This window comes from Salvelinus sp. IW2-2015, linkage group LG1, assembly GCF_002910315.2.
Source record: "Salvelinus sp. IW2-2015 linkage group LG1, ASM291031v2, whole genome shotgun sequence".
Classification (NCBI taxonomy): domain Eukaryota; kingdom Metazoa; phylum Chordata; class Actinopteri; order Salmoniformes; family Salmonidae; genus Salvelinus; species Salvelinus sp. IW2-2015.
The window spans coordinates 23,721,856-23,735,336 of NC_036838.1; the positions used below are offsets into that span (position 1 = coordinate 23,721,856).

Below are 13,481 nucleotides of genomic sequence, written 5' to 3' on the forward strand. Positions count from 1 at the left end.
AGTGTAGTAGCTGCAGTGGTGGTTGGTGCAGCAGTGGTTTGAGGGGGGCCTGCAGGGCAGGAGACTGTGAGCTCCCCATCAACCGAAGGCATAGACCAGCAAACACTCATCATCCTGAGGGGGAAAAAACAGTGGTGTAAGGTAACTAAGTAAAAATACTTTGAAGTACTACTTAAATCGTTTTTGGTGGGTATCTGTACTTTACTTTGCTATTTGTATTTATTTATTTAACTTTTATTTAGTCAGGGGAAACCCATTGAGACCAGGGTCTCATTTTCAAAGGTGCCCTGAGCACAGCAGTACAACAGTACAACAACTTTCAACATTACAACCACAACAATCTCTTCATCGCTGGCATACCCGACACCCCGACGAGCTCTGGGGGCCCATGCACCTGTCATTGCTTATTTTGTTTATGTCATGAATAATTTTGACAGTAACGCTCAAAAGTAATTAATTCATAAACCGTTTTAATTTCCATATCTACTAGGAAGCTAACTGTTTGTTTCTTCAGCTTCAGGAATGTGACTGAAAAAGTGCCCCAGGTCTTTAATTCTTGACGCACGGATCCCTTTAGCGGGATCATTTCACCAACAACCGCTGAATTGCAGAGCGCCAAATACAAAAACAATTGCTAAAAATATTTATAATCATCAAATCACAAGTGCAATATAGCAAAACACAGCTTAGCTTGTTGTTAATCCACCTGTCGTGTCAGATTTTGAAAATATGCTTTACAGCGAAAGCAAATCAAGCGTTTGTGTGAGTTTATCAATCACTAGACAAAACATTAAGAACACCTAGCAGCCATGTAGATTGGTCACGAAAGCCGGAAAAGCAATCAAATGAATCGCTTACCTTTGATGATCTTCGGATGTTTGCACTCACGAGACTCCCAGTTACACAATAAATGTTCCTTTTGTTCGATAAAGATTATTTTTATATAAAAAAAACTCAATTTGTTTGGCGCGTTATGTTCAGTATTCCACAGCCTTTGGCAGATCATCAAGGCTTGACGAATAGTATCCGTAAAGTTCGTAGAAACATGTCAAACGTTTTTAATAATCAATCCTCAGGTTGTTTTTAACATCAATAATCGATAATATTTCAACCGGACTGTAAACTATTCAATACTGGAGAGAAAGAAAATGTCGAGCAACGAGTGTCGCGCGCATCAACTAATGGAGGGACATCTGTGTATCCACTGATGCGTTTTGATAAGTCTCGCTCATTTTTCAAAATAAAAGCTTGAAACTATGTCTAAAGACTGTTCACACCCTGAGGAAGCCACAGGAAAATGAATCTGGTTGATATCCCTTTAAATGGACGAAAGGCAGGCAATGGAACAGTGATTTTTCAAAATAAGAGTCACTTCTTGGTTGGATTTCCTGTTCTGTTATACTCACAGACAATATTTTGACAGTTTTGGAAACTTTAGAGTGTTTTCTATCCTACTCTGTCAATTATATGCATATTCTAGCATCTGGACCTGAGAAATAGGCAGCTTAMAATGGGAACGTTATTTTTCCAAACATAAAAATTCTGCCCCCTTGCTTCAAGAGTTTTWTTTTTWTTTWWATCACTGATTCAAATGATAAGGGGGATATCGGTTTACAAATGCCGTGGTCAAGGCTGAAACGACGCCAATGCAATGAGTGGAGCTTACTTGGGTGTTCAGAAAGCTCATATCAGACGGAGAGCCTTATGCTTCTTATGTAGTTGTTTGAGTTTTAGTTAAGAAAGCGATCTCTTCGCAGAAACGACAGTTACAGGGATGGTATAAACAGCTTGATTGTCRATGCAACATCAGGGAATCTGTGCAGAAGGGAGGAGTGCTTCAAATACAGCAGTTCTGCAACATCTTTAATTGAGCCTCTCGTTCTCCTTAATTGCCGTGCTCAAAATGTTACAAAAATAGATGAACTGTATAKGAAGCTCTGGGGGCAGGTTGTCTAGATACTGGACAGCCAATAAATTGGCAGATGCAAACAAATKATAATATTTTGTGGACAATAGTTATTGAGTGCTTGAACAAAAAAAGYGGTTTGCGTTTTTCATTCATGCTGGTAAACCGGCGTTTGTGTTGTGTGGTTACAATATCAACAGTCCATTATCGCTGGTATGTCTTGGCATGCATCATTCAAGCCTAAGTTTAAAGACAATGTCTCAGGCAAGATTGTCGCAGCTGAAGACGGTATTTAGCTATAGATAGTACACAGTRTAATGAAACAATCCCTAGTAAGCTGTGTTTTGAGGGTGGGCTGACTGTATTATTTGGCATTAATAGACTGGTTTTAAGCACAATAACTTTCTATCCAAGCTGGGAGGGAGTGCGAGGACGGCTCATGTCATGCAGGTTCASGTAGCCTATACAGGACAGCTGTATATTGTGAAATATCAGTTGGTAGCTGGTTAGTATTCTGGTTAATATTTGACAATGTGCAATGTTTGCATTTTCAACTTTAACTACTGAAAAAGTAATTGCGTTAATGCCACCAGTCAGCAGTCTAAAAGTGCAGCATTGTGACACCGTGTATAGCTTCTGGGTCTGAAGTTCAAATGTATGCAGATGATACAGTGATATATGTGCATGCAAAGAGCAAACAACAAGCTGCACAAGAACTCACTACTGTAATGGTCCAGGTTACAAAGTGGCTCAGTGACTCGTGTTTGCATCTCAATGTGAAAAAAACTGTTTGCATGTTCTTCACAAAGAGGGCAACAGATGCTACTGAGCCAGATGTCTATGTGTCAGGGGAGAAGCTCCAGGTGGTATCTGATTTTAAGTACCWTGGCATCATACTTGATTCCAACCTCTCTTTTAAAAAGCATGTGAAAAAGGTWATTCAGATAACCAAATTCAAGCTAGCTAATTTCCGATTTATACGAAATTGTTTGACTACAGAGGTAGCAAAAATGTACTTCAAATCTATGATACTCCCCCACTTAACATACTGCTTGACTAGTTGGGCCCAAGCTTGCTGTACAACATTAAAACCTATTCAGTCTGTCTACAAACAGGCTCTYAAAGTGCTTGATAGGAAGCCCAATAGCCATCATCACTGTTACATCCTCAGAAAGGATGAGCTCCTGAGTTGGGAAAATCTTGTGCAATACACCRACGCATGTCTTGTATTCAAGATCCTAAATGGCCTGGCTCCCCCTCTACTCAGTATTTTTGTTAAACAGAAAACCCAAACATATGGCAGAAGATCCACAAGGTCTGCCATGAGAGGTGACTGTATAGTTCCCTTAAGGAAAAGCACCTTTAGTAAATCCGCTTTCTCTGTGAGAGCTTCCCATGTCTGGAATACACTGCCATCAGACACACATAACTGCACCACATATCACACTTTCACAAAATGCATGAAGACATGGCTAAAGGTCAATCAGATTTGTGAWCATAATCCCTAGCTGTGTATTGCCGCTTTCCATGTTGTCTGTTGTCTGTAGCTTGTGAGGTGTGTTAGACCACTGTGCCACTCGGGAGCCCCTAAAGACAAATGCTTAATTTGTAAATTATGTCTGAGTGTTAGTGTCCCCAGCTATCTGGGAATAAAACAAATAAAATAAAAAAGACAATCGCGCTGTCTGGTTTTCTTAATATAAGTAACTTTAAATTATATATAGCATTTACATAGGTGTATTTTAGCAAATACAATTACTTTTGATATATTTAAAACCAAATACGTTTAGACTTTTACTCAAGTAATATTTTACTGGGTGACTTGCATTTTTACTTGAGTCATTTTCTATTAAGGTATCTTTAATTTTACTCAAGTATGCCAATTGGGTACTTTTTCCACCACTGTAAACTGGTGATCATCACTTACTCTTACTCCAGAGAATGGGAGCGTTCAATCGGATCCCTTTTGTCAAGTCGGTGACCAACATCTTTCCAAGTTTGTTGTACTATGGGATAAAAATTGTCTGACTTGCGCCTACATGAACTTTACAACAATCAAGTGATCAAAGGTCAGGATGTTTTGACTGCAGTCAACTTTCTGCTCGACACCAGCTGCAACTAGTGGCCAACGTCTGCATTGTGGGAGGCATTATTTGGCACAACTAATCATTCAAATGTTTTTGTTTGACTCAAGCGAACGGGACCAAAGACATGACTAATCAGGAAGCAACTTTGCCGCGAATAATATGTATACGGTGGATATGGTCATGGATGCCGGCCACAGAAGCAGTGGCAGGACATAGTTACCACCTTGTATGAGAGAGAATAAAGCATTTGAGTGGCATTATGCTAGTCCTGTGAATGTGGTATAATGACCAATATGAATAGAGGCTCATATTTTATAAATAAGTTAAAGTTAGTGAGCTTTCATGGAGGAAACGTCACCTGTTGTGTGACATGGCAGCCTTGGTATGGTGCAACAAACATCACATATCTGCGTGACCTATTCACAGAGAAGCCACAGTGAGTTGGCATCCGGAACAGGGGAAGAACAGGAGACCCATCACCTGCACAAGACAGAAATACCTCAGGCTCACCCCCAACTCATTTGGGTCACAGAATTTACCTGCATCAGCTAGATCAGTGTTTAATATATCTCATATTATGTGGAGCTCTCCCCCTTTGACCTTAAGGGTCATTGCTTCGTTGCTGTTACTGATGGCTCCATGCGCTGGAGTTTAGCATCCAACTGGTGCCATTCTGGGAAAGAAAACGAATTAACAGGATCTGTAAAGGCTCAAACATTTTCCTTCTTTAAAGGKGCAATCTGTGATTCAAACGACAAAGTTTGGCACCTTGCCACTTTCTTGGTAAACAGCTGAGGTATGGCACTGGACCAGGGCCGGATTACCAAACAGGCACGTAAGACACGTGCCCTGGGGCCTCCTGTGCCAGGGTTCCCAACCTCTGAGGGATCCCCAGATAGCAGGGCCCCCCCAGATAGCATATGAACACATCAGTTGAGGGCCCCCTGGATGTCAGGTCCTAAGCCATGGCAAAATGTGTAGAATTGGAGGAAATTTGCTTTAAACTGCACTAWTCTCTCTCGGCCTCATAGCAAAATGTGTTGGTCGGCCTGATAACCAGCCTCAAATGCAAATGTCAGAGATCAGTTTTGAGTTTTAATGCTGTCAGATGCGGCCGATTCATCGTTGGTGCTACCGAGACCTACACTTCTCAGTTGGCCGGAACGGACATTAAATTTTGGCATCTTTTGGCACAGGAATGCTTGCGTCTTGTGGGTCCGGCTTAGAACAGAGCTCAGCGTCGCTGTCACCATAAAGTACAATAAAGGATGTTTCCACGACATCCCACTTTTTCACATGCTGGCGCACACAAAATTCGGTGTAATTTAGCTAGTTTGTATGAACAGACTGAGGGCTCTGCTAGAAGTTGCCCCACATTTAAACCRCTTTCCTAATTGATGTTGTTGTGCCCTTGAGCAAGGCACTTAACCCCCCACAAAAACATYTCCCCGGGAGCCCAGTGTGGCAGACCCCGCACMTCTCCAAAACCTGTACAGTATGTGTTTTCTTTCGGAGGGGTTGGCTTAAAAGCGGTAGTAAAATTTCAGGTTGGCCCTTGTGTGCAATTGACCAATAAAGTGATCTTAATCGTACTCTTTTACTGAAATTCATAATGAGATGGTAAAAACATCACAATGAACATGATAACTTTATAACACAATTGCAAAAAAAGAGTAATAAGTAGACTTCTTTAACTGAAATATTTATTAAGAGAACATCGAGTTAAAGTACAGTAAGTGAATTTAACATAGAGAGCTGATCAACAACACTGAATATGTTTATATCTTATRTATGACTTTATCAAACTTCTGATGAGTGGTGCTGTTCCCTGGCCAAGTGTTCACTGTGGAACAACTCAAGTCCTTTCGTACTGATATGAAGTGACATGGGCATTTGGATGAGGTGATGATGACGTCACGGTCAGCTCATAGATCTGTAACATCATCACTGCAGCCCACACTGGACCAGTCATCCTCCTGAGGGACCCCTGGCTTATTCACCTTGTTTGGAACAATAGGCATGTATATATATATCATTGTCTGGAACGTCCTCCTGGTGCTCAGGGGTTGGAGATGGCTGAAGGATCTGGTTATCAGAAGCCTCCGGCTGTAGCTGTGGCTGTGGGTCTGGCTGTAGCTGTGGCTGTGGGTCCGGCTGTAGCTGTGGCTGTGGGTCCGGCTGTAGCTGTGGCTGGGTGTCCGGCTGTGGCTGGGGGTCCAGCTGTAGCTGTGGCTGTAGCTGTGGCTCCGGCTGTAGCTGTGGCTGTGGGTCCCGCTGTAGCTGTGGGTCTCGCTGTAGGTGTAGCTGTGGCTCAGGCTGTAGCTGTGGCTGGGTGTCCGGCTGTAGCTGTGGCTGTGGGTCCGGCTGTAGCTGCGGCTGTGGGTCCGGCTGTAGCTGTGGCTGTTGCTCCGACTTTGACTCTGCCTCAGGCTGTGCCTGGTCATTTGCTCTGAAATGATCAGAAGTTGCAGGCCTGGAGCCAGCCTCCACCTCCCACCTACAGCCAACATTAGAGGTGGGAGAGGTGAGAGAGGGTGGCGTGATCTCACTGTCCGCCAGTGAGGTGTCAGTGTCAGCACCAGCTTGATGGGTCCAGGTGGAAGGAGGTGGGGCTGTGAAGAGGCTGCCTACCCCTAGGAGGTGTCCGTTGTCATGGTGGAGCGCGTTGTCGATGCTGCGGCTTAGGTTGATCGGGGACTGGGGGAGCATGTCAAACTCTATGAGGGAGAGGATGCACTCGCGCTCACCCACCCGCTGCCACAGTAGGTGGGTATCACTGCTGCTGCTGGTAGTGGGTTGTCCACCCTTGTGATGAGATGGTGACATGGTGTCCCTCAAGCTGTGTGTGGTGGGGGGATTGTCATAGTCACGTATGGAGCCACTGTCTGCTCCCGAGTGATGCTGCCCCGTCCAGTTTTTCGGTATGAGCTCTGCCCAGTTTTTCTCAAAATTCCTGAAAGGCCCTATCCGCAGGATTTTCCAAAACGATGCTCTCTCTGGCCTCCCTTGGCCATGGTCACTCCTGGCACGGCTCCTCAGAGGGGTCCAGAACACCCAGGAGCCCAGCACCAGCATAGAGAAGCCCCAGAACAGCTCCAGCACCCGTGCCCAGAACTGCCCCAGCCACCAGCCCCAGCCAAAGCGCCTCCAGTCCCCCAGCAGCCCATAGAGCCAGAGCAGGCTGTAGATCTGCAGGCCGGAGCACAGCACCCCCAGGAGGGCACACACTGCCGTCACGCGTCTTGCCCGCTCCTCAATCCTCTGAGGGGCCACCCACTGGTGTATGGGGGTCTTGGAGAAGGGCTGCAGGTGGGAGAGTGACTGAGTGAGAATGCCCAGGCAGAGAGTCAGGCCCCAGCAGAGAGAGAGGCTCTGTAGAACCAGAGGAAAGGCATGGGACAGCGTTGGGGAGAGCAGGTCGGCTGCCAGCAGCAGGGTACAGTGTAAGACTGCCAGACTTCCCACCACACGAGGGCGCTGCATCGCTGGGGACAGCAGAATCATCGCCAGGGTAACCTGTGCCCACAGCAGCAGCAGCAGAGGCAGATTATAGAGGGCAGTGAGGACCGGCCGAGACAGGATCCGGCGTGTGCCGTACGGGTCAGTGAGGAGGAGGACAACACGCAGAGCCCCGGTCAGCAGCAACAGCCTATTGGCCAGGGTTAGCACATCACAGAGGGGGTGGAGCATATTAGACCGTCCAACCATTCCCAACACAGCCACACAGGACAGCAGCAGGAAGAGTCCAGCAGAGCCATAGACGTGGAGCTCCCAGGCGAAGGCCAGCGTGCGGCTCAGGTCCTCCCAAAGAAGGAGGGTGCCGTTGGTGCCAGTAGGGAACACGCAGGTGCCAAGACCCAGCACACAGGGGCCTCCATTCAGGTTCTGATGTGTTACAGGACCAAACACACCGTAGCGGACAGAGGGCGCAGGCCAGAGTTGACCCTTAGCTGAGAAAGTGAGGAAGGTGTGTGAGAAAAATAGAATAGTTTATAATCTCATCAAGTAATATAGAAAGCATATTAAGAGAAAGAGAAATTGCCCGACTTAGAACAACAACAAAAGGGCCATTTACTGTTTTCTTCATGTTGATGGATTATGTGTTTCACGTCAGGTGATGATTGTACCGGGAACTCAGTTGATTGTATGTCAGGAATGGATTGAGTTTGTTCCTTTTCTGAAAAACAAAATAAATCATACACATATAACTTCTAGCAGAGGAAACACTTGGATATTTTGTGAGTAATTAGAAATAAAAACAGAATTAGAAAATAGTCAACTCTTGTGCCACTCTTACCTCTTTGAAACTGTCCTGTCACAATGGGTGCTTGTTTGGGATTGGCTGATGACAGGGTGGAGGAGTGGGACAGTTTTCCCCGAGTGTCTCTGCTTATGGGAACCGCTGAGTCAATCACAAAAATGTATTTTAACACAACCACATCTTCTTCCTCATTCTCCTCCAGTGCTCCAAGCCCTTCTTCTTCTTCGGGAGTGGCCTCTGTAATTGTGTCTTTAGGGGATTGGTGGGACCTGTGAGGAGTTAATGGGTTTGGAGAATTGTTTATTTCTGATGTCGAGTTGACAGTTGGCTCCATTTGTTTTGAGATCTCTACAATAGAATACGCAGGTTCCAGATTGAGTACACTGTCGTCGTCCCCTATGGGTGACAAAGATAATTTAGACGTAGCTCTAAGTGTAAGCTTGGTCAGTGGGCTCTTGACCGGTGAACGCACATCCTCTGACGTTTGTAAGCCAGCTGGTCCTGCTGTGCTGACGCTGTCTTGGGTCTGTTTTTGTGGCGTGGGAGGGGGGTACAGAGAAGTAGGAATGGAGGAATGCACTTCAAGTTCCTTCGCTTTCTTTTCCTCATTTCCAGGCGCAGAATTGATAAGGAGTGTGCTGGCAGGTGTCTCTTGTTGACTTTCTATTATATCTGTGTCCCCAAGTCCACTATCATCCATAGACTCATCACTGCCATAGGATGTGCCAACCAATGCCCGATCTAAGTCCTCCATACTGGTAATCCTGTTTCCTGGCACCTGCATACCGCCGGCGGGCAGAAGGATGTCTGTCCCTGGCTGTTGTGTTGTGGTAAGCTTGGGGGCTGTTGTACCCATGTTAGAGGTGGTGCTGAGGGAGTTAGAGAATGCAGGGAGTGGGACATGGTCAGAGTTGCTGGATGAGGGTGAGATGGCCCTGATAATGTTTCCAGGTGAACAGTGAAGCAGTGCGGCCAGCACCAAGGAGAGAGATAAGAGCCACACCATTGCTCAATGTAACCTTGAAGCAGCAATCATACCTTATAGAAGACCTGCAGAACAAAAGAAAGGAAAACGTAAGTGAGGTGGCTAGAAGCTATAGGACRTAGCAGCAGGCAGACAGGCATAGCACTCTGTTTGGACAAAGTAACTTTAATGGATAACATTCACTATCTGTGACACACTGACTATGAGTCTGGGAGTTGTTGTTCGTGCTTAGGTAATGTGGTTTTCCAGGGTAATTTGCAGGTGAAGGGGTTAGTAGCGTGACGTCTGTCAGGGTGAGCAGCAGGGCTGTTAAGTAGCAGCTTGTAAAGGTAAGCTAAGGGTAAAGTGTCAAACAGCTTCCCTCCTGATTATTAATCTGCACTTCCAATCCATTAAGAACCAATAAATCCCCTCGGTAATCCTGTGTGTGTGTGTGTGTGTGTGTGTGTGTGTGTGTGTGTGTGTGTGTGTGTGTGTGTGTGTGTGTGTGTTGTGTGTGTGTGTGTGTGTGTGTGTGTGTGTGTGTGTGTGTGTGTGTGTGTGTGTGTTGTGTGTGTGTGTGTGTGGTGTGTGTGTGTGCCTGCCTACAGCTGCAAGAAGTCTGATCTGCTAAAGGTTTGCAGGTGTGTCCTTTTTGTCACAGCCTATTTGTTTTTTGCTTAACCTTCTCTATTGCACAGGGAGGAAGTGTTTGGTGCACAATATTCATATTTCCTGGGTGCAATCTGTTACCATCATAAAAATATGATACCTAATTTCACTGTGATTTATATATGAGGCATATGCAGACTGTGCATATCTCAACAGACACACGCAATACTAATATCCTCCTGTCTTACATATCTTCACATAATTTACTATTAGTTCATCTGTCATAAAATTTAAGTTCAAAAACGTGCCCTTTGAGTTGACAAAATGTAGCTAAACTTACACAGTTGGGTCATTTCACAATTGTTTTGGGAAGTGTAACTTGCAAAAAAAAAACATTGATTTCACCTAATTCTAACATTCTGTYATAATGAGTGCATGTTCAACTTCATTAAAAAAAGAAATCCCGTCAAAAGGTTAAATAAAAAAATAGTAGTATAGTAAGTGCCTATTRAGTGCCAAATAAAGTAACAGAGTTGAACTTAACACGGTTGACCGTAACAGTGTTGACCGTAACAGGGTAGACCGTAACAGGGTTGACTGTAACAGGGTAGACCGTAATAGGGTTGTTCGCAAATAGGTTTGACCGTAACAGAGTTGACAGTAACAGGGTTGATCATTTCTTAAATCAGCCATAAATCCCCTCGTGACAGGGGGAATAGAAGCTTGTTGTGTGCAACAGGGAGGGGCAATTGAATGCAAGCTTCACAAAAATTTTAAAAAGTTACAACATTTCTAGCCTATCTATGGGTAACAGGGTGATTGATGTCTTATGCTGCTCTCACTCAGTGTACCACCACAAAACACCAGAAAATGACCAGAGAGGCTAGAACCACCTCACCTGCTTTTACAYTATGACTTGACTATTAGATGTTCAATGTTTATTTTGAAAAAAATWAAAAGGAAAAGTTTCACTGTATTAAAACGAGAGGTCATGTCACGTAACAGGGTTGACCTTGAAATGAATCACTAATCACATGAAATAAATAATTATCTCAAGAAATAACTTTGCGAAAGTAACAAAATAACTAGGGCTTTACAATGATGGTGACAACTTCTATACATTTTCGGGTTAAGTGGGTCAAAATCTTCCTAGAAGTCAAAGTGAGTGCATGGAGGGCCATGACAAAATACTGAATTTTGGCACTTTAGCAAGTCTTTAGTCATATTTAAGATTTATTGAATTGTCCATGTGGTCTATATTAAAGGGCAGTTCATTGAATTAAAGTGCAATATTGGTTGACAATTTCTACTTAAAATATCAAAGGGACGCACAAAAGGCACCCATTTTGTGGATCAACACAGTTCTAACGATTAATGRTACTTCACACACTCTTTTCCTCTCTGCACTTGCAGCATCCCTACCTCAATGCATGGTATGCCTGTTCTGTTCCCTGAGAACGTCTAGGCCTCTTTCAGTAACTTTGAGGCACAGTAACAGATGCTTTAATGTACCAATTGAATTTCCCTCAAAAGCAATAAAAAAAAGACAACTCTTGTAAAGCCTACCTGTGATTCTTTAGCCCTCTGCTTCACATTTGTTGTGTTGTTGGGTAGCATACTGGCCTTTCCCTATTCTCCTGTTGGTCTCATGGGTCAAGTATAGCCATTTGTAGTTGTCCTGTTTGGATTTGTTAGAGTGATGCTCAGAGTCTCTTGCTCCTCCTATACAATATCACAGCTGTGTTCTGTAATCTCATTAGTCAAGGATTACATTAAGATCATTAGAGTGGCACAAAGCTACCAGCAATGGACGAGAACAGTAGAGAACAAAACACACACAGAGAGAGACAGACAGACACAGATGCATAAATGTATAGAGAAATAAGGTTAGTTATTTGATTTGTGTATTATTTACTGTATTTCAGTGTAGTGGGAGGGTTTGGTATAAGGTAAGCAGAAGATGGATGTATACACAGTTTACTTCACAGTATATGTAAATATGCATGACAAAATACTCATAAGAGTGTAATGCCGAGTTAGGGTGGTTATAAGAGTGTAGAGTTTTCCACTAATGTCTAGGTGTGTTTGAGAATGTTTGTATGTACAGTACCAGACAAAAGTTTGGACATGCCTACACATTCCAGGGTTTTTCTTTATTTTTACTATTTTCGACATTGTAGAATAATAGCGAAGACATCAAAACTATGAAAAAACACATGTGTCACGCTCGTTGATGGAAGAATCAGACCAAGGTGCATCGTGGTAAGCGTACATCATTTATTTTGATGAACACGAAAAAACAATAAACTACAACCGAATGTGACGCTACATGCAGTGCAGAAAGCAACTACACACAAACAAGATCCCACAAACTAAAGGTGGGAAAAAGGCTGCCTAAGTATGATCTCCAATCAGAGACAACGATAGACAGCTGCCTCTGATTGGGAACCATACCCRGCCAACAAAGAAATAGAAAAACTAGAATGCCCACCCAAATCACACCCTGACCTAACCAAATAGAGAAATAAAAAGGCTCTCTAAGGTCAGGGCATGACAATATGGAATCATGTAGTAACTAAAAAAGTGTTAAATCAAAATATATTTKATATTTGATATTGTTCAAAGTAGACACCCTTTGCTTTGATGACAGCTTTGCACACTCTTGGCATTCTCTCAACCAGCTTCATGAGGTAGTCACCTGGAATGCATTTCAATTAACAGATGTGCCTTGTTGAAAGTTATGTTCTGGAATTTATTTTCTTCTTTTTTTTTCAATTTAAAGTTTTATTAAGTTTTCAATCAACCAACCAAACACATTCCACATTCACAGATGTGACAGACTTTAAAAAATWAAAWAAWWWAAAAATAATAAAAAATGTTATATATATATATATATATACACATATACACATACATACATACATACACACAAATAATAATTATAACAAAATTTAAAATATAGAACTTGCAGCAGCACTATCAAGGTTCTTATTAGCTATTTCCAGCCTTAGCTGAGATGACGAGTCAATGACTAGTTTTTAGGTTTTACAGCACCTTACACAACACGCATCTGCTCACCTCCCCGATCCCCCCGTTCACTCTGTCCAATTTGAGATATAGTGGAGTAGTGGAGACCAGAGTCTATCAAACTTGGGCTGTCTCTTGTGGAGGTCATAAGTGAGCTTTTCAAGAGGGAGAAAGTCAACAATCTGGTCAATCCACATTTTAAATGTAGGAGAGGTACTAGAGGCCCACAATAGAAGGATACATTTCTTAGCAAAGTATGTAATGGTCATGAGCCACCGTACACTTCGCCTACGAGCTGACCGTTAATATGCATCTAACGATTGTTTAATGTAGTATGAGTTTGTTAACGTATAGCGGTATCTACAATCACGCTCAGAAAAGATGTCTACTTCGAAACCAGAGTGCGATCAGGGATGGGCCAACAATCACTCGTTTGGAGACCTCGGGGCGGGAACGGGTCCTCTTGACTCACTGGGCTAATACGGACGGATGTTTTTCTGAAAGCTAGCTTAGTTCTGTGGAGGCTTTTCCGTCGCTCAGTTCACGTCGGGTCCTGGTAAAAATGTCACCTGTAGTGTCGCTTTTGTTAGCACGCTCATGACTTTTTAGGATACTAAGACGTAA

General features: G+C 43.6%; 1 protein-coding gene across 1 annotated transcript; it reads right to left on the reverse strand.

Annotated features, from left to right (window-relative positions):
- Positions 1-5,679: 5,679 nt before the first annotated feature.
- LOC111963037 (proline-rich transmembrane protein 3) lies at positions 5,680-11,558 on the reverse strand. The gene is made up of 4 exons (XM_023986261.2): positions 11,397-11,558; positions 8,291-9,304; positions 8,069-8,170; positions 5,680-7,943 (listed from the first exon to the last, which is right to left on the reverse strand). The coding sequence occupies exons 2-4, from the start codon at positions 9,258-9,260 to the stop codon at positions 5,986-5,988; spliced, it is 3,030 nt and encodes a 1,009-aa protein (XP_023842029.1). The 5' UTR covers positions 9,261-9,304; positions 11,397-11,558; the 3' UTR covers positions 5,680-5,985.
- Between the last annotated feature and the right edge of the window lie 1,923 nt (positions 11,559-13,481).

Coding starts and splice junctions, on each gene's coding strand:
- LOC111963037 (XM_023986261.2), bottom strand. CDS start 9,260: ATGGTGTGGCTCTTATCTCTCTCCTTGGTGCTGGCCGCACTGCTTCAC. Junction 8,171..8,290: donor GACAGGACAGTTTCAAAGAG/GTAAGAGTGGCA, acceptor TTTGTTTTTCAG/AAAAGGAACAAACTCAATCC. Junction 7,944..8,068: donor CCATCAACATGAAGAAAACA/GTAAATGGCCCT, acceptor TCACTTTCTCAG/CTAAGGGTCAACTCTGGCCT.